Source organism: Hemibagrus wyckioides, linkage group LG04 (genome assembly GCF_019097595.1).
Source record: "Hemibagrus wyckioides isolate EC202008001 linkage group LG04, SWU_Hwy_1.0, whole genome shotgun sequence".
NCBI lineage: Eukaryota > Metazoa > Chordata > Actinopteri > Siluriformes > Bagridae > Hemibagrus > Hemibagrus wyckioides.
In genome coordinates, this window is record NC_080713.1 from 4655928 (window position 1) to 4676171 (window position 20244).

A 20244-nucleotide genomic window follows, 5' to 3' on the forward strand; every position below is an offset into this window, starting at 1 on the left:
TTTGTAGATCATCAAACAAAAACATACCTCATAACCCTCAGAGTTGATGGGTACAATCATTTGGAAGGCTTCTCCCTTAGTGAAGGGTTTATCAGGTGCATTTTCCTGTGTCTCCCAGGTTCCGTTTCTGAAGCTGTTCAGGGCGGTAATATCACCAATGCGAGGGTTGTAATGAAAAGCGATATCATCACCATCAGACGGCCCCGTTTTGAAATTTATTGCAAAGCTGTGAAGAAAAAAAGAATGCTTCAAATATTTGCATTCTAATAGTCTATTAAAGTCCTCTATAAGACAGACTAAACATGGATGTTCACTCCAAATTTTAATGAACGCGAAGCTAAAAAATGACTATAGAGGCTTCTCTTCTCTTCTCTTCTCTTCTCTTCTCTTCTCCTCTCCTCTCCTCTACTCTATCTTTTACTCTTCACCTTTCTGTGGTTGTTGTACGTGTCCATGATAATTTCTATATTTCTATTCAGTTCAGCTTCAGCCTTACCTTTTGGCATCTGAAGGAAGAGTCCCTTGGACGAATACAGCCATGTCTTGTTTAATCCCTCCTGGTATTTTACCCACATGGGGAAGTGCCTGTGAAAGCACAAAGAAACAAAGAACATTTTTGCAAGTTGGTTGATTGTAAAGAGATTTTCTTGACATTTTGCTGCTTTAATGTTCGTCCTATGTACAGTTATCTTACTGGGCTGCGGACTGGATATGAAATCTGGAAAGGTGTGGATCCCCAGATTGTTGACAAAGTCTCTGTGACTGGGAATTTCTGAAGTTCTGTAAAGACTGAAGAAGTACTCCAGCCCTAGAGACAAAATCAAAATATTTATCAAGTTAATTAAAACTTTAACACAGAAAAATAATATTAAACGATTAACAGATAATTACTTTGCATGTATGCTATTAATTATGAAAAAATGTCACACATACATGTATGAAACCATATATGAGTTGGGAAAGATCTCCATGGATTTCAAGCGCTGAAACTTTCTCAAAAGGTATGCGGTGCTTAAACCCACACTGCCTTAAGCCATTCACATAGACCTGCAGAGAGGAGGAAAAAGCATTTAATGTTGTTCTTTTACTCAAATAAATATCTGTATATAATTAAAAAACATACCTCATAACCCTCAGAGTTGATGGGTACAATCATTTGGAAGGCTTCTCCCTTAGTGAAGGGTTTATCAGGTGCATTTTCCTGTGTCTCCCAGGTTCCGTTTCTGAAGCTGTTCAGAGCGGTAATATCACCAATGCGAGGGTTGTAATGAAAAGCGATATCATCACCATCAGACGGCCCCGTTTTGAAATTTACTGCAAAGCTGTGAAGAAAAAAAATGCTTCAAATATTTGCATTCTAATGGTCTATTAAAGTCCTCTATAAGACAGACTAAACATGGATGTTCACTCCAAATTTTAATGAACGCAGAACTAAAAAATGACTATAGAGGCTTCTCTTCTCTTCTCTTCTCCTCTCCTCTCCTCTCCTCTCCTCTCCTCTCCTCTACTCTATCTTTTACTCGTCACCTTTCTGTGGTTGTTGTACGTGTCCATGATAATTTCTATATTTCTATTCAGTTCAGCTTCAGCCTTACCTTTTGGCATCTGAAGGAAGAGTCCCTTGGACGAATACAGCCATGTCTTGTTTAATCCCTCCTGGTATTTTACCCACATGGGGAAGTGTCTGGAGACAGCACAAAGGGAAAATTACATTACTGCAAGTTGGTTGATTGTAAAGAGATTTTCTTGACATTTTGCTGCTTTAATGTTCGTCCTATGTACAGTTATCTTACTGAGCTGCGGATTGGATATGAAATCTGGAAAGGTGTGGATCCCCAGATTGTGGACAAAGTCTCTGTGACTGGGAATTTCTGAAGTTCTGTAAAGACTGAAGAAGTACTCCAGCCCTAGAGACAAAATTAAAATATTTATCATGTTAATTAAAACTTTAACACAGAAAAATAATATTAAACGATTAACAAATAATTACTTTGCATGTATGACATTAATGGTACAAAACTATTAAACATACATGTATGAAACCATATATGAGTTGGGAAAGATCTCCATGGATTTCAAGCGCTGAAACTTTCTCAAAAGGTATGCGGTGCTTAAACCCACACTGCCTTAAGCCATTCACATAGACCTGCAGAGAGGAGGAAAAAGCAGTTAATGTTGTTCTTTTACTCAAATGAATATCTGTATATAATTAAAAAACATACCTCATAACCCTCAGAGTTGATGGGTACAATCATTTGGAAGGCTTCTCCCTTAGTGAAGGGTTTATCAGGTGCATTTTCCTGTGTCTCCCAGGTTCCGTTTCTGAAGCTGTTCAGGGCGGTAATATCACCAATGCGAGGGTTGTAATGAAAAGCGATATCATCACCATCAGACGGCCCCGTTTTGAAATTTACTGCAAAGCTGTGAAGAAAAACAGACATGGCTCGAATATTTGTGTTCAAATAGTCTATTTAAGTGCTCTAAACTAGTGCGTAAGACAGACTAAACATGCATCTTCACTCCAAATTTTAATGAACGCAGAACTAAAAAATGAATATAGAGGCTTCTCTTCTCTTCTACTCTATCTTTTACTCTTCACCTTTCTGTGGTTGTTGTACGTGTCCATGATAATTTCTATATTTCTATTCAGTTCAGCTTCAGCCTTACCTTTTGGCATCTGAAGGAAGAGTCCCTTGGACGAATACAGCCATGTCTTGTTTAATCCCTCCTGGTATTTTACCCACATGGGGAAGTGTCTGGAGACAGCACAAAGGGAAAATTACATTACTGCAAGTTGGTTGATTGTAAAGAGATTTTCTTGACATTTTGCTGCTTTAATGTTCGTCCTATGTACAGTTATCTTACTGAGCTGCGGATTGGATATGAAATCTGGAAAGGTGTGGATCCCCAGATTGTGGACAAAGTCTCTGTGACTGGGAATTTCTGAAGTTCTGTAAAGACTGAAGAAGTACTCCAGCCCTAGAGACAAAATCAAAATATTTATCATGTTAATTAAAACTTTAACACAGAAAAATAATATTAAACGATTAACAGATAATTACTTTGCATGTATGCTATTAATTATGAAAAAATGTCACACATACATGTATGAAACCATATATGAGTTGGGAAAGATCTCCATGGATTTCAAGCGCTGAAACGTTCTCAAAAGGTATGCGGTGCTTAAACCCACACTGCCTTAAGCCATTCACATAGACCTGCAGAGAGGAGGAAAAAGCATTAAATGTTGTTCTTTTACTCAAATGAATATCTGTATATAATTAAAAAACATACCTCATAACCCTCAGAGTTGATGGGTACAATCATTTGGAAGGCTTCTCCCTTAGTGAAGGGTTTATCAGGTGCATTTTCCTGTGTCTCCCAGGTTCCGTTTCTGAAGCTGTTCAGAGCGGTAATATCACCAATGCGAGGGTTGTAATGAAAAGCGATATCATCACCATCAGACGGCCCCGTTTTGAAATTTACTGCAAAGCTGTGAAGAAAAAAAATGCTTCAAATATTTGCATTCTAATAGTCTATTAAACTCCTCTATAAGACAGACTAAACATGCATCTTCACTCCAAATTTTAATGAACGCAGAACTAAAAAATGACTATAGAGGCTTCTCTTCTCTTCTCTTCTCTTCTCTTCTCTTCTCTTCTCCTCTACTCTATCTTTTACTCGTCACCTTTCTGTGGTTGTTGTACGTGTCCATGATAATTTCTATATTTCTATTCAGTTCAGCTTCAGCCTTACCTTTTGGCATCTGAAGGAAGAGTCCCTTGGACGAATACAGCCATGTCTTGTTTAATCCCTCCTGGTATTTTACCCACATGGGGAAGTGTCTGGAGACAGCACAAAGGGAAAATTACATTACTGCAAGTTGGTTGATTGTAAAGAGATTTTCTTGACATTTTGCTGCTTTAATGTTCGTCCTATGTACAGTTATCTTACTGAGCTGCGGATTGGATATGAAATCTGGAAAGGTGTGGATCCCCAGATTGTGGACAAAGTCTCTGTGACTGGGATTTTCTGAAGTTCTTTAAAGACTGAAGAAGTACTCCAGGTCTGGAGACAAAATTAAAATATTTATCATGTTAATTAAAACATTAATCACAGAAAAATAATATTAAACGATTAACAAATAATTACTTTGCATGTATGACATTAATGGTACAAAACTATTAAACATACATGTATGAAACCATATATGAGTTGGGAAAGATCTCCATGGATTTCAAGCGCTGAAACGTTCTCAAAAGGTATGCGGTGCTTAAACCCACACTGCCTTAAGCCATTCACATAGACCTGCAGAGAGGAGGAAAAAGCAGTTAATGTTGTTCTTTTACTCAAATGAATATCTGTATCTAATTAAAAAACATACCTCATAACCCTCAGAGTTGATGGGTACAATCATTTGGAAGGCTTCTCCCTTAGTGAAGGGTTTATCAGGTGCATTTTCCTGTGTCTCCCAGGTTCCGTTTCTGAAGCTGTTCAGAGCGGTAATATCACCAATGCGAGGGTTGTAATGAAAAGCGATATCATCACCATCAGACGGCCCCGTTTTGAAATTTACTGCAAAGCTGTGAAGAAAAAAAATGCTTCAAATATTTGCATTCTAATAGTCTATTAAACTCCTCTATAAGACAGACTAAACATGCATCTTCACTCCAAATTTTAATGAACGCAGAACTAAAAATTGACTATAGCGGCTTCTCTTCTCTTCTACTCTATCTTTTACTCTTCACCTTTCTGTGGTTGTTGTACGTGTCCATGATAATTTCTATATTTCTATTCAGTTCAGCTTCAGCCTTACCTTTTGGTATCTGAAGGAAGAGTCCCTTGGACGAATACAGCCATGTCTTGTTTAATCCCTCCTGGTATTTTACCCACATGGGGAAGTGCCTGTGAAAGCACAAAGAAACAAAGAACATTTTTGCAAGTTGGTTGATTGTAAAGAGATTTTCTTGACATTTTGCTGCTTTAATGTTCGTCCTATGTACAGTTATCTTACTGGGCTGCGGACTGGATATGAAATCTGGAAAGGTGTGGATCCCCAGATTGTGGACAAAGTCTCTGTGACTGGGAATTTCTGAAGTTCTGTAAAGACTGAAGAAGTACTCCAGCCCTAGAGACAAAATTAAAATATTTATCATGTTAATTAAAACTTTAACACAGAAAAATAATATTAAACGATTAACAGATAATTACTTTGCATGTATGCTATTAATTATGAAAAAATGTCACACATACATGTATGAAACCATATATGAGTTGGGAAAGATCTCCATGGATTTCAAGCGCTGAAACGTTCTCTAAAGGTATGCGGTGCTTAAACCCACACTGCCTTAAGCCATTCACATAGACCTGCAGAGAGGAGGAAAAAGCAGTTAATGTTGTTCTTTTACTCAAATGAATATCTGTATATAATTAAAAAACATACCTCATAACCCTCAGAGTTGATGGGTACAATCATTTGGAAGGCTTCTCCCTTAGTGAAGGGTTTATCAGGTGCATTTTCCTGTGTCTCCCAGGTTCCGTTTCTGAAGCTGTTCAGGGCGGTAATATCACCAATGCGAGGGTTGTAATGAAAAGCGATATCATCACCATCAGACGGCCCCGTTTTGAAATTTATTGCAAAGCTGTGAAGAAAAAAAGAATGCTTCAAATATTTGCATTCTAATAGTCTATTAAAGTCCTCTATAAGACAGACTAAACATGGATGTTCACTCCAAATTTTAATGAACGCGAAGCTAAAAAATGACTATAGAGGCTTCTCTTCTCTTCTCTTCTCTTCTCCTCTCCTCTACTCTACTCTATCTTTTACTCTTCACCTTTCTGTGGTTGTTGTACGTGTCCATGATAATTTCTATATTTCTATTCAGTTCAGCTTCAGCCTTACCTTTTGGCATCTGAAGGAAGAGTCCCTTGGACGAATACAGCCATGTCTTGTTTAATCCCTCCTGGTATTTTACCCACATGGGGAAGTGTCTGGAGACAGCACAAAGGGAAAATTACATTACTGCAAGTTGGTTGATTGTAAAGAGATTTTCTTGACATTTTGCTGCTTTAATGTTCGTCCTATGTACAGTTATCTTACTGAGCTGCGGATTGGATATGAAATCTGGAAAGGTGTGGATCCCCAGATTGTGGACAAAGTCTCTGTGACTGGGAATTTCTGAAGTTCTGTAAAGACTGAAGAAGTACTCCAGCCCTAGAGACAAAATCAAAATATTTATCATGTTAATTAAAACTTTAACACAGAAAAATAATATTAAACGATTAACAGATAATTACTTTGCATGTATGCTATTAATTATGAAAAAATGTCACACATACATGTATGAAACCATATATGAGTTGGGAAAGATCTCCATGGATTTCAAGCGCTGAAACTTTCTCAAAAGGTATGCGGTGCTTAAACCCACACTGCCTTAAGCCATTCACATAGACCTGCAGAGAGGAGGAAAAAGCATTTAATGTTGTTCTTTTACTCAAATGAATATCTGTATATAATTAAAAAACATACCTCATAACCCTCAGAGTTGATGGGTACAATCATTTGGAAGGCTTCTCCCTTAGTGAAGGGTTTATCAGGTGCATTTTCCTGTGTCTCCCAGGTTCCGTTTCTGAAGCTGTTCAGGGCGGTAATATCACCAATGCGAGGGTTGTAATGAAAAGCGATATCATCACCATCAGACGGCCCCGTTTTGAAATTTACTGCAAAGCTGTGAAGAAAAAAAGAATGGTTTGAATATTTGTGTTCAAATAGTCTATTAAAGTCCTCTATAAGACAGACTAAACATGGATGTTCACTCCAAATTTTAATGAACGCAGAGCTAAAAAATGGCAATAGCGGCTTCTCTTCTCTTCTCTTCTCCTCTACTCTATCTTTTACTCTTCACCTTTCTGTGGTTGTTGTACGTGTCCATGATAATTTCTATATTTCTATTCAGTTCAGCTTCAGCCTTACCTTTTGGCATCTGAAGGAAGAGTCCCTTGGATGAATACAGCCATGTCTTGTTTAATCCCTCCTGGTATTTTACCCACATGGGGAAGTGCCTGTGAAAGCACAAAGAAACAAAGAACATTTTTGCAAGTTGGTTGATTGTAAAGAGATTTTCTTGACATTTTGCTGCTTTAATGTTCGTCCTATGTACAGTTATCTTACTGAGCTGCGGATTGGATATGAAATCTGGAAAGGTGTGGATCCCCAGATTGTGGACAAAGTCTCTGTGACTGGGAATTTCTGAAGTTCTTTAAAGACTGAAGAAGTACTCCAGCCCTAGAGACAAAATTAAAATATTTATCATGTTAATTAAAACATTAATCACAGAAAAATAATATTAAACGATTAACAAATAATTACTTTGCATGTATGACATTAATGGTACAAAACTATTAAACATACATGTATGAAACCATATATGAGTTGGGAAAGATCTCCATGGATTTCAAGCGCTGAAACGTTCTCTAAAGGTATGCGGTGCTTAAACCCACACTGCCTTAAGCCATTCACATAGACCTGCAGAGAGGAGGAAAAAGCAGTTAATGTTGTTCTTTTACTCAAATGAATATCTGTATATAATTAAAAAACATACCTCATAACCCTCAGAGTTGATGGGTACAATCATTTGGAAGGCTTCTCCCTTAGTGAAGGGTTTATCAGGTGCATTTTCCTGTGTCTCCCAGGTTCCGTTTCTGAAGCTGTTCAGGGCGGTAATATCACCAATGCGAGGGTTGTAATGAAAAGCGATATCATCACCATCAGACGGCCCCGTTTTGAAATTTACTGCAAAGCTGTGAAGAAAAAAAGAATGGTTTGAATATTTGTGTTCAAATAGTCTATTAAAGTCCTCTATAAGACAGACTAAACATGGATGTTCACTCCAAATTTTAATGAACGCAGAGCTAAAAAATGGCAATAGCGGCTTCTCTTCTCTTCTCTTCTCTTCTACTCTACTCTATCTTTTACTCTTCACCTTTCTGTGGTTGTTGTACGTGTCCATGATAATTTCTATATTTCTATTCAGTTCAGCTTCAGCCTTACCTTTTGGCATCTGAAGGAAGAGTCCCTTGGACGAATACAGCCATGTCTTGTTTAATCCCTCCTGGTATTTTACCCACATGGGGAAGTGTCTGGAGACAGCACAAAGGGAAAATTACATTACTGCAAGTTGGTTGATTGTAAAGAGATTTTCTTGACATTTTGCTGCTTTAATGTTCGTCCTATGTACAGTTATCTTACTGAGCTGCGGATTGGATATGAAATCTGGAAAGGTGTGGATCCCCAGATTGTGGACAAAGTCTCTGTGACTGGGAATTTCTGAAGTTCTGTAAAGACTGAAGAAGTACTCCAGCCCTAGAGACAAAATTAAAATATTTATCATGTTAATTAAAACTTTAACACAGAAAAATAATATTAAACGATTAACAGATAATTACTTTGCATGTATGCTATTAATTATGAAAAAATGTCACACATACATGTATGAAACCATATATGAGTTGGGAAAGATCTCCATGGATTTCAAGCGCTGAAACTTTCTCAAAAGGTATGCGGTGCTTAAACCCACACTGCCTTAAGCCATTCACATAGACCTGCAGAGAGGAGGAAAAAGCATTTAATGTTGTTCTTTTACTCAAATGAATATCTGTATATAATTAAAAAACATACCTCATAACCCTCAGAGTTGATGGGTACAATCATTTGGAAGGCTTCTCCCTTAGTGAAGGGTTTATCAGGTGCATTTTCCTGTGTCTCCCAGGTTCCGTTTCTGAAGCTGTTCAGGGCGGTAATATCACCAATGCGAGGGTTGTAATGAAAAGCGATATCATCACCATCAGACGGCCCCGTTTTGAAATTTACTGCAAAGCTGTGAAGAAAAAAAGAATGCTTCAAATATTTGCATTCTAATAGTCTATTAAAGTCCTCTAAACTAGTGTGTAAGACAGACTAAACATGCATCTTCACTACTCTTCTTTTACTCTTCACTCTTTTGTGGTTGTTGTTTGTTTACACCATAATTTCTATATTTCTATTCAGTTCAGCTTCAAACTACCTTTTGGCATCTGAAGGAAGAGTCCCTTGGACGAATACAGCCATGTCTTGTTTAATTCCTCCTGGTATTTTACCCACATGGGGAAGTGTCTGGAGACAGCACAAAGGGAAAATTACATTACTGCAAGTTGGTTGATTGTAAAGAGATTTTCTTGACATTTTGCTGCTTTTATGGTCGTCTTATGTACAGTTATCTTACTGAGCTGCGGACTGGATGTGAAATCTGGAAAGGTGTGGATCCCCAGATTGTGGACAAAGTCTCTGTGACTGGGATTTTCTGAAATTCCTTAAAGACTGAAGAAGTACTCCAGGTCTGGAGACAAAATTAAAATACTTTGCGTGTTCTTTAAATGCATCTTCAACAACAAAAAAAAGATAACACATAATGTTTGTATTTTTGCCAATAATAGTATAAAGCCGTTAAACATACATCTATAAAACCCCATATGAGTTTGGAAATATCACCCTGGATGTCAAGTGTTGAAACTTTCTCTAGAGGAAGCCGGTGCTTGAATGTGCAATGTTTTAAACCGTTCACATAGACCTGCAGAAAGGATATGTGGTTGATTATTTTAACAGTTTTCTTTCAATTCCAACAATTTTCTGCAAATTACTAATAAATAACATACCTCATAACCCTCAGAGTTGATGGGTACAATCATTTGGAAGGCTTCTCCCTTAGTGAAGGGTTTATCAGGTGCATTTTCCTGTGTCTCCCAGGTTCCGTTTCTGAAGCTGTTCAGGGCGGTAATATCACCAAAGCGAGGGTTGTAATGAAAAGCGATGTCATCACCAGCAGACGGCCCCGTTTTGAAATTTACTGCAAAGCTGTGAAGAAAAACAAAAGTATATAACATACATTTGCATATCATGTTTGTATAGTTATAGTATGTATTCAGTGCCTCAATCAATCTGATTAGGAAGCTGAGCCACCATCCAATCTCTCAGAGATTGAGCAATTTTGTAAAATAAAATGGGTGGTTTTCCAGGAGGCTGGCTTTAAGATCCTTTGCACATGCTGCCTATGCCATAGCCAGTTGCTACCACAATTCTCAGACAAATAGAGTTCTTAAAGCCTGATTCAATTAGCTGTTGAAACAGCTAGCACTCAAAAAACCAAAAATGACAAATTGGCACAAATTAGTGGAAATATCTCAGAACACTTGTGGGTGTAATGTCTGCAAATAGTGGTTTTTACCAAATCCATGTTCGTAATTTAATGGTAATACTAATGCAAACAGTAAATGTCTGCTTTTTTGTATTAATTAACATTTGTGTTGCAATATCAAGCATTTTGCACCTTCAAATTTTAATTTAATGGAAATGTGTATATCTAATAGCAAAATTCAAATTTAGGTTATAACACAAGATATGCAAAAGATAAAATATGCAAGAGTACAGCGGGAGAGCATAACACTGTATATAACGATGGCAACAAGTGAATTCTGTTGATTTGTAAGCATACCCATTAGCATTTGCAGGAACCATGCCTTGAAGGAATAGAGCCCTGTCTTGATGTAACCCTCCGGGGACTTTACCCACATAGGGAAGTGTCTGATTACAGGTGAACCGATAATGAAAGAACAAATATTCTTAGAATAGAGAAAAGAGTTTAAAAGCTTCCATCTGACATGTTGTGACATTCCTGTTCATGGTATATACTTGTTTTCTTACAGTGTTAATGACTGGATGTGAAATCTCTGAGGGTGAGAATTTCAAACTTGAGACTGAGCTCGGTGTGCTTGTGATTGTCTTCAGCTCCTTAAAGGATGAAGTTGTACTCCAGCTCTGAGGAGAAAATAAAGATATCAAGCATGTTATTAAAATGCAAAATTCAGCTTGCTACTATGCCATTAAAAACACTAAAATTGTAAACATACGTCAATAAAACCCCAGACGAGGAGGGAAACATCTCCACAAACGTTAACAGTAGAGACTTTCTCCAGAGCAATGCGGTGCTTGAATGTGCAATGTTTGAATCCATTCACAAAGACCTGCAGAACAAAGATGCATTATATTATCAATAATAATACCCCATTATCCAATTATAACAATCCTCTGTAAATTATTAGGAAAAATTAAACATACCTCATAGGCCTCAGAATTGATGACTACAAGAATTATGAAGGCTCCTCCCTTAGTGAAGGGTTTATCAGGTGCATTTTCCTGTGTCTCCCAGGTTCCTTTTCTGAAGCTGTTCAGGGCGGTAATATCACCAAAGCGAGGGTTGTAATGAAAAGCGATATCATCACCATCAGACGGCCCCGTTTTGAAATTAATTGCAAAGCTGTTGAAAAAAAAGTATAGTATCTGTTTGTGGGCTTCAGATAAAAATAAAAAAGGAATTTCATGAATTTTTGTGTGTCGATTGTAGAATTGTACTCTTCGTATATGATATTTACTTCTTTTTCATTCAAAGCACTTTAGCAACGTACCAATTTGCATGTGCAGGAACAGTCCCTTGGAAAACTATAGCTTTGTCTCGTTTAAGCCCTCCTGGGATTCCACCCACATAGGGAAGTGCCTTGAGAGAGAACAGACAATTTGCACACTCAACTACCCATCATGTCAAAGGAGTGTCCTAAGATTTAAGGATTAAATGGATATATTCTCTAATTTTCTAAAGCAACGTGTGAAATCAAAGTGTACTTTCAGACATATTCTAATCAGGTCTATCTGAAGATATTTTACTCACTGGGCTGCAGACTGCATCACAAATCTCTAATGGGACAAATGTCCAGCTTCCAGTTCCCATCAGTAAAGTTTTCTTCTCTTTAAACACGGTCCATTTCTAGCAAGAAAATGAATAAATCAAAAATGATCTTTAAATATGCAACCTCCCCACAAATAACAAAAACTGACAAATGAATAAACTGATTTACTTACTTCAAAACCCAACCAGTGTATTACAACATCTCCAACTATTCCAAGTGTAGTAACGCTCTCTAAAGGAAGGCGGTGTTTGAATGAGTAAAGATGCTGTCCATTCACATGAACCTACAGAAAAATTGTACATTTGTTTAGACCTTACTTGAATACTTTGTTCATCAATGATTAGTGATTTATTTTAAGAAACCCACCTCATAGCAATCCTTGTTGACGAGAAACAGTAATTTAAAGGATGCTCCCCTCACGAAGGGCTTTTCGGGACCCAATTCCTCCTTCTGCCATTTCCCACTTTTGAAGATGTTCATGTAAACATATTGACCGATCCGGGGGTTGAAGTGAAAGACGACGTCATCGGCATTGTTTATCCCTGTTTTAAAGTTAATTTGAAACCTGTGTAGGAAAAACAAAAGTTGTTCACAATACCAAACTAGATAAGATGATATTACACTGGTGTATTATTAATTTGGATTGATTTTTTATTCTTTATTATTAAAAAAAACTACAGTCTTTTGTATGCTTTTCCTTTAGCAGATGAAGAAGAACATACTCTTTGGCATTAGGATGAACAGTTCCTTGAACATGCAGTCGTGTTCCTGGTCTTATACCTCCAGCTATTGGTCCAACATAGGGAATGGTCTGTAGCACGGTGAATACGTTACAGTTACCAAGACACAGAATTGCAGAATTGAGAAAAAGTGTTATGGTGTTGTAATGAATTTAAAAAGGAATTATTTAATCACTTAATTAGTTCATTAATTAATAAGGGGAAAAAAAGGATTAATTCAGATATTTTTCTCAGTGTGCTGTTTAACTCACAGGCTGGATGACTGGATCTGAAACCTCAGATGGGATGGTGAAGGTGGTTGTGGTTGTTTGCTTCCAGTCCTTAATGATGAAAACAACAGATATCAGAATGGTTTACATTGCTACTGCCTTCATTGTTGATTGATTATCACTGGAGAGAGAACAATGTTTCAGTTTTTTCCCCAAAGTTAGCTAGTCTCATGTGTGTTTTTATTACGTTCGACAAAAAATTTCCAAATTTTACATACTTAATTCTGTGCTTTTCTGATTCCCTGATAAACACACCTGACCATAACAGAAAATCAGAAAGAACTGCCTAAATAATTGATATCAGATGATTACACTGGACAGTCATTTTTAATTTTTAAAAGTAAGAAAAGGAACTTTACATCTTATGTCATAAACTTCAGATACTAAGGAATTTTCAGAATGATATTTTATACTGAGTAAAGGAATGGGGTAGGTTTGGTTTAAACACTGGGAGATGAAGTGTGAATGGATGTGCTTCTGATTTTTAATTAATTTTTAATCAATAAAAAACATCTATCTATCTATCTATCTATCTATCTATCTATCTATCTATCTATCTATCTGTCTGTCTGTCTGTCTGTCTGTCTGTCTGTCTGTCTTTCTGCTCAAGGAATATCCATTAAACATGTTGAATTTCGAAAATACAAGTGGACAAAAAGGTGGAAATTAAGTAAAACCAATGGAAGCATAGCAGGCGCGTCACCTAGCGCCGATTTGACGATATTCACACTAGTAATGAAAGGTCCGAATCTTTTCAAAGATTCGGCTCTTTTGGCTCGGCTCCCTTAGAAGAGCCGACTCTTCCGGCTTCCAAATGGCTCTTCATTTAGTATCACTCGGAGCCTTCTGTTTTAGCCTAATTTAGCAATTAGGAATGTTTTTTATTCATTGTTTTCATAAAAGCCTTATTTTTATGCATTTTTTTTTCGTTTAAGAAATACAGTTATTTTATTTTATTATTTTATTATTATTTTTGTCTGATTTACTATGACAAACTTCACAGTTGTTTCGAAACACAATATATGTTACCAATAAATTAATCTAACATATGTTTCAGTTATCATGGTATAAATATTTGCTAGTTAGCTGCATAAAATACCCAGAGCACCAAAACTACACCCCTGAGAAAAACCAATTTAATAAAATGTCTGTTGACAGTTATGGTGCAGTCCTGCATTAAACCAACCTTGAGACATAGCCTGCATTAGCAGACAGTACATGTCTGTTAGGAAAGTGATCACAAAAAAGTGCCTTGGTATTACATATAGCACTGACATCTGAAACACAAATTATCGTGACATTGTGATGAACTGATTTACTTACTTCAAATCCCAACCAGTGTATTACAACATCTCCAACTATTCCAAGTGTAGTAACGCTCTCTAAAGGAAGGCGGTGTTTGAATGAGTAAAGATGCTGTCCATTCACATGAACCTACAGAAAAATTGTACATTTGTTTAGACCTTACTTGAATACTTTGTTCATCAATGATTAGTGATTTATTTTAAGAAACCCACCTCATAGCAATCCTTGTTGACGAGAAACAGTAATTTAAAGGATGCTCCCCTCACGAAGGGCTTTTCGGGACCCAATTCCTCCTTCTGCCATTTCCCACTTTTGAAGATGTTCATGTAAACATATTGACCGATCCGGGGGTTGAAGTGAAAGACGACGTCATCGGCATTGTTTATCCCTGTTTTAAAGTTAATTTGAAACCTGTGTAGGAAAAACAAAAGTTGTTCACAATACCAAACTAGATAAGATGATATTACACTGGTGTATTATTAATTTGGATTGATTTTTTATTCTTTATTATTAAAAAAAACTACAGTCTTTTGTATGCTTTTCCTTTAGCAGATGAAGAAGAACATACTCTTTGGCATTAGGATGAACAGTTCCTTGAACATGCAGTCGTGTTCCTGGTCTTATACCTCCAGCTATTGGTCCAACATAGGGAATGGTCTGTAGCACGGTGAATACGTTACAGTTACCAAGACACAGAATTGCAGAATTGAGAAAAAGTGTTATGGTGTTGTAATAAATTTAAAAAGGAATTATTTAATCACTTAATTAGTTCATTAATTAATAAGGGGAAAAAAAGGATTAATTCAGATATTTTTCTCAGTGTGCTGTTTAACTCACAGGCTGGATGACTGGATTTGAAACCTCAGATGGGATGGTGAAGGTGGTTGTGGTTGTTTGCTTCCAGTCCTTAATGATGAAAACAACAGATATCAGAATGGTTTACATTGCTACTGCCGTCATTGTTGATTATCACTGGAGAGAGAACAATGTTTCAGTTTTTTCCCCAAAGTTAGCTAGCCTCATGTGTGTTTTTATTACGTTCGACAAAAAATTTCCAAATTTTACATACTTAATTCTGTGCTTTTCTGATTCCCTGATAAACACACCTGACCATAACAGAAAATCAGAAAGAACTGCCTGAAATAATTGATATCAGATGATTACACTGGACAGTCATTTTTAATTTTTAAAAGTAAGAAAAGGAACTTTACATCTTATGTCATAAACTTCAGATACTAAGGAATTTTCAGAATGATATTTTATACTGAGTAAAGGAATGGGGTAGGTTTGGTTTAAACACTGGGAGATGAAGTGTGAATGGATGTGCTTCTGATTTTTAATTAATTTTTAATCAATAAAAAACATCTATCTATCTATCTATCTATCTATCTATCTATCTATCTGTCTGTCTGTCTTTCTGCTCAAGGAATATCCATTAAACATGTTGAATTTCGAAAATACAAGTGGACAAAAAGGTGGAAATTAAGTAAAACCAATGGAAGCATAGCAGGCGCGTCACCTAGCGCCGATTTGACGATATTCACACTAGTAATGAAAGGTCCGAATCTTTTCAAAGATTCGGCTCTTTTGGCTCGGCTCCCTTAGAAGAGCCGACTCTTCCGGCTTCCAAATGGCTCTTCATTTAGTATCACTCGGAGCCTTCTATTTTAGCCTAATTTAGCAATTAGGAATGTTTTTTATTCATTGTTTTCATAAAAGCCTTATTTTTATGCATTTTTTTTTCGTTTAAGAAATACAGTTATAGGTTTGTTGTTGACCCTAATCTGACAGATATTTTAATTTTACAAATTCTGCACTCAGCTTTGCAGTCTCCGATATCATTGAAATGCAGCCAGATGCTGCTTCTTTTCCACTTTTCTCTCATTTCTTCCCTTTTTCCCGACGCGCTTGCATTTAAATCTGGCTCTCCTGCATCTCTCTGTCGCTCTGTGTACCTGGCCTGTACCACTACACTCGCTGTCTTCTGAGCGTCTGCACCACTTCATTCTTTCACATAATGGTATGATCCTAATCTGTCCTCGTATGTGATTGGCCGCATGGTGTGCACATCAAAATAAAGTCCCGCCCCTGCACTCTCAGCAGGGCTTAGCTGGAGCGGCTGAAGATTCGGCTCTTTCCGACAGGAGTCGGGTTTTCTCGTTCGCTAAAAAGAATCGGCTCTTAGAGCCGACACATCACTAATTCAGCCTGGATGCTTCGATTCCTTCGAAGCTTCACGTGCCATTAGAAAGTTCAGATTCCCGGCAACAGAATAGTTTTAAATATACGCGACGTTCAGTTTAAAAAAAAACCTTGTGATTATTGTTGAAAATAATGGGAACTATTAAAATAAGTTTAATTAACGTAAAATACTTGTTATGCAAACAGTACTGCCTAAGTTGCAACGAATTAGCTAGCTAGCTACATACTATGTGGAGGAGCGTTAGCTAGATTACACGATATTTTTCTACTGTACATGTTTTTTGTTTTGCTTTTTACTTATTATTATTATTATTATTATTATTATTTACAGTATTTATTTACAACCTCTTCCTTCTCCAAACTACCTGCACGCTCCTCTTTCAATCAAACAGCAGTAACTAAGCGCTGTTATAGCTGGGCGTTACCATCTTGTTCAACAGAGGGGGGGATTTTATTATTATTTTTGTCTGATTTACTATGACAAACTTCACAGTTGTTTCGAAACACAATATATGTTACCAATAAATTAATCTAACATATGTTTCAGTTATCATGGTATAAATATTTGCTAGTTAGCTGCATAAAATACCCAGAGCACCAAAACTACACCCCTGAGAAAAACCAATTTAATAAAATGTCTGTTGACAGTTATGGTGCAGTCCTGCATTAAACCAACCTTGAGACATAGCCTGCATTAGCAGACAGTACATGTCTGTTAGGAAAGTGATCACAAAAAAGTGCCTTGGTATTACATATAGCACTGACATCTGAAACACAAATTATCGTGACATTGTGATGAACTGATTTACTTACTTCAAATCCCAACCAGTGTATTACAACATCTCCAACTATTCCAAGTGTAGTAACGCTCTCTAAAGGAAGGCGGTGTTTGAATGAGTAAAGATGCTGTCCATTCACATGAACCTACAGAAAAATTGTACATTTGTTTAGACCTTACTTGAATACTTTGTTCATCAATGATTAGTGATTTATTTTAAGAAACCCACCTCATAGCAATCCTTGTTGACGAGAAACAGTAATTTAAAGGATGCTCCCCTCACGAAGGGCTTTTCGGGACCCAATTCCTCCTTCTGCCATTTCCCACTTTTGAAGATGTTCATGTAAACATATTGACCGATCCGGGGGTTGAAGTGAAAGACGACGTCATCGGCATTGTTTATCCCTGTTTTAAAGTTAATTTGAAACCTGTGTAGGAAAAACAAAAGTTGTTCACAATACCAAACTAGATAAGATGATATTACACTGGTGTATTATTAATTTGGATTGATTTTTTATTCTTTATTATTAAAAAAAACTACAGTCTTTTGTATGCTTTTCCTTTAGCAGATGAAGAAGAACATACTCTTTGGCATTAGGATGAACAGTTCCTTGAACATGCAGTCGTGTTCCTGGTCTTATACCTCCAGCTATTGGTCCAACATAGGGAATGGTCTGTAGCACGGTGAATACGTTACAGTTACCAAGACACAGAATTGCAGAATTGAGAAAAAGTGTTATGGTGTTGTAATAAATTTAAAAAGGAATTATTTAATCACTTAATTAGTTCATTAATTAATAAGGGGAAAAAAAGGATTAATTCAGATATTTTTCTCAGTGTGCTGTTTAACTCACAGGCTGGATGACTGGATTTGAAACCTCAGATGGGATGGTGAAGGTGGTTGTGGTTGTTTGCTTCCAGTCCTTAATGATGAAAACAACAGATATCAGAATGGTTTACATTGCTACTGCCGTCATTGTTGATTATCACTGGAGAGAGAACAATGTTTCAGTTTTTTCCCCAAAGTTAGCTAGCCTCATGTGTGTTTTTATTACGTTCGACAAAAAATTTCCAAATTTTACATACTTAATTCTGTGCTTTTCTGATTCCCTGATAAACACACCTGACCATAACAGAAAATCAGAAAGAACTGCCTGAAATAATTGATATCAGATGATTACACTGGACAGTCATTTTTAATTTTTAAAAGTAAGAAAAGGAACTTTACATCTTATGTCATAAACTTCAGATACTAAGGAATTTTCAGAATGATATTTTATACTGAGTAAAGGAATGGGGTAGGTTTGGTTTAAACACTGGGAGATGAAGTGTGAATGGATGTGCTTCTGATTTTTAATTAATTTTTAATCAATAAAAAACATCTATCTATCTATCTATCTATCTATCTATCTATCTATCTATCTGTCTGTCTGTCTTTCTGCTCAAGGAATATCCATTAAACATGTTGAATTTCGAAAATACAAGTGGACAAAAAGGTGGAAATTAAGTAAAACCAATGGAAGCATAGCAGGCGCGTCACCTAGCGCCGATTTGACGATATTCACACTAGTAATGAAAGGTCCGAATCTTTTCAAAGATTCGGCTCTTTTGGCTCGGCTCCCTTAGAAGAGCCGACTCTTCCGGCTTCCAAATGGCTCTTCATTTAGTATCACTCGGAGCCTTCTATTTTAGCCTAATTTAGCAATTAGGAATGTTTTTTATTCATTGTTTTCATAAAAGCCTTATTTTTATGCATTTTTTTTTCGTTTAAGAAATACAGTTATAGGTTTGTTGTTGACCCTAATCTGACAGATATTTTAATTTTACAAATTCTGCACTCAGCTTTGCAGTCTCCGATATCATTGAAATGCAGCCAGATGCTGCTTCTTTTCCACTTTTCTCTCATTTCTTCCCTTTTTCCCGACGCGCTTGCATTTAAATCTGGCTCTCCTGCATCTCTCTGTCGCTCTGTGTACCTGGCCTGTACCACTACACTCGCTGTCTTCTGAGCGTCTGCACCACTTCATTCTTTCACATAATGGTATGATCCTAATCTGTCCTCGTATGTGATTGGCCGCATGGTGTGCACATCAAAATAAAGTCCCGCCCCTGCACTCTCAGCAGGGCTTAGCTGGAGCGGCTGAAGATTCGGCTCTTTCCGACAGGAGTCGGGTTTTCTCGTTCGCTAAAAAGAATCGGCTCTTAGAGCCGACACATCACTAATTCAGCCTGGATGCTTCGATTCCTTCGAAGCTTCACGTGCCATTAGAAAGTTCAGATTCCCGGCAACAGAATAGTTTTAAATATACGCGACGTTCAGTTTAAAAAAAAACCTTGTGATTATTGTTGAAAATAATGGGAACTATTAAAATAAGTTTAATTAACGTAAAATACTTGTTATGCAAAAAGGACTGCCTAAGTTGCAACGAATTAGCTAGCTAGCTACATACTATGTGGAGGAGCGTTAGCTAGATTACACGATATTTTTCTACTGTACATGTTTTTTGTTTTGCTTTTTACTTATTTTATTATTATTATTATTATTATTATTTACAGTATTTATTTACAACCTCTTCCTTCTCCAAACTACCTGCACGCTCCTCTTTCAATCAAACAGCAGTAACTAAGCGCTGTTATAGCTGGGCGTTACCATCTTGTTCAACAGAGGGGGGGATTTTATTATTATTTTTGTCTGATTTACTATGACAAACTTCACAGTTGTTTCGAAACACAATATATGTTACCAATAAATTAATCTAACATATGTTTCAGTTATCATGGTATAAATATTTGCTAGTTAGCTGCATAAAATACCCAGAGCACCAAAACTACACCCCTGAGAAAAACCAATTTAATAAAATGTCTGTTGACAGTTATGGTGCAGTCCTGCATTAAACCAACCTTGAGACATAGCCTGCATTAGCAGACAGTACATGTCTGTTAGGAAAGTGATCACAAAAAAGTGCCTTGGTATTACATATAGCACTGACATCTGAAACACAAATTATCGTGACATTGTGATGAACTGATTTACTTACTTCAAATCCCAACCAGTGTATTACAACATCTCCAACTATTCCAAGTGTAGTAACGCTCTCTAAAGGAAGGCGGTGTTTGAATGAGTAAAGATGCTGTCCATTCACATGAACCTACAGAAAAATTGTACATTTGTTTA

The 20244-nt window shown here is 36.8% G+C and overlaps 1 protein-coding gene across 2 annotated transcripts in view; it reads right to left on the reverse strand.

Annotated features, from left to right (window-relative positions):
- lgals4 (galectin 4) overlaps window positions 1–20244 on the reverse strand; it is a 31741-nt gene that overhangs the window by 7245 nt on the left and 4252 nt on the right. Inside the window, exons 9-64 of one of the 2 annotated variants that reach the window (XM_058387525.1) lie at window positions 20108–20218; window positions 17924–17992; window positions 17655–17743; window positions 17299–17497; window positions 17105–17215; window positions 14927–14995; window positions 14658–14746; window positions 14302–14500; window positions 14108–14218; window positions 12767–12835; window positions 12498–12586; window positions 12142–12340; window positions 11948–12058; window positions 11757–11852; window positions 11497–11585; window positions 11150–11348; window positions 10942–11055; window positions 10736–10849; window positions 10527–10615; window positions 9691–9889; window positions 9492–9605; window positions 9261–9374; window positions 9063–9151; window positions 8678–8876; window positions 8488–8601; window positions 8249–8362; window positions 8051–8139; window positions 7602–7800; window positions 7412–7525; window positions 7172–7285; window positions 6974–7062; window positions 6530–6728; window positions 6340–6453; window positions 6101–6214; window positions 5903–5991; window positions 5444–5642; window positions 5254–5367; window positions 5015–5128; window positions 4817–4905; window positions 4385–4583; window positions 4195–4308; window positions 3955–4068; window positions 3757–3845; window positions 3295–3493; window positions 3105–3218; window positions 2866–2979; window positions 2668–2756; window positions 2223–2421; window positions 2033–2146; window positions 1794–1907; window positions 1596–1684; window positions 1124–1322; window positions 934–1047; window positions 695–808; window positions 497–585; window positions 28–226 (exon numbers count right to left, since the gene is read on the reverse strand). In XM_058387525.1, the coding sequence (XP_058243508.1) occupies window positions 28–226; window positions 497–585; window positions 695–808; window positions 934–1047; window positions 1124–1322; window positions 1596–1684; window positions 1794–1907; window positions 2033–2146; window positions 2223–2421; window positions 2668–2756; window positions 2866–2979; window positions 3105–3218; window positions 3295–3493; window positions 3757–3845; window positions 3955–4068; window positions 4195–4308; window positions 4385–4583; window positions 4817–4905; window positions 5015–5128; window positions 5254–5367; window positions 5444–5642; window positions 5903–5991; window positions 6101–6214; window positions 6340–6453; window positions 6530–6728; window positions 6974–7062; window positions 7172–7285; window positions 7412–7525; window positions 7602–7800; window positions 8051–8139; window positions 8249–8362; window positions 8488–8601; window positions 8678–8876; window positions 9063–9151; window positions 9261–9374; window positions 9492–9605; window positions 9691–9889; window positions 10527–10615; window positions 10736–10849; window positions 10942–11055; window positions 11150–11348; window positions 11497–11585; window positions 11757–11852; window positions 11948–12058; window positions 12142–12340; window positions 12498–12586; window positions 12767–12835; window positions 14108–14218; window positions 14302–14500; window positions 14658–14746; window positions 14927–14995; window positions 17105–17215; window positions 17299–17497; window positions 17655–17743; window positions 17924–17992; window positions 20108–20218 (7059 nt within the window). The remainder of the gene's footprint in view (window positions 1–27; window positions 227–496; window positions 586–694; window positions 809–933; window positions 1048–1123; window positions 1323–1595; window positions 1685–1793; window positions 1908–2032; window positions 2147–2222; window positions 2422–2667; window positions 2757–2865; window positions 2980–3104; window positions 3219–3294; window positions 3494–3756; window positions 3846–3954; window positions 4069–4194; window positions 4309–4384; window positions 4584–4816; window positions 4906–5014; window positions 5129–5253; window positions 5368–5443; window positions 5643–5902; window positions 5992–6100; window positions 6215–6339; window positions 6454–6529; window positions 6729–6973; window positions 7063–7171; window positions 7286–7411; window positions 7526–7601; window positions 7801–8050; window positions 8140–8248; window positions 8363–8487; window positions 8602–8677; window positions 8877–9062; window positions 9152–9260; window positions 9375–9491; window positions 9606–9690; window positions 9890–10526; window positions 10616–10735; window positions 10850–10941; window positions 11056–11149; window positions 11349–11496; window positions 11586–11756; window positions 11853–11947; window positions 12059–12141; window positions 12341–12497; window positions 12587–12766; window positions 12836–14107; window positions 14219–14301; window positions 14501–14657; window positions 14747–14926; window positions 14996–17104; window positions 17216–17298; window positions 17498–17654; window positions 17744–17923; window positions 17993–20107; window positions 20219–20244) is intronic. The other variant, XM_058387526.1, reaches the window with a different exon arrangement.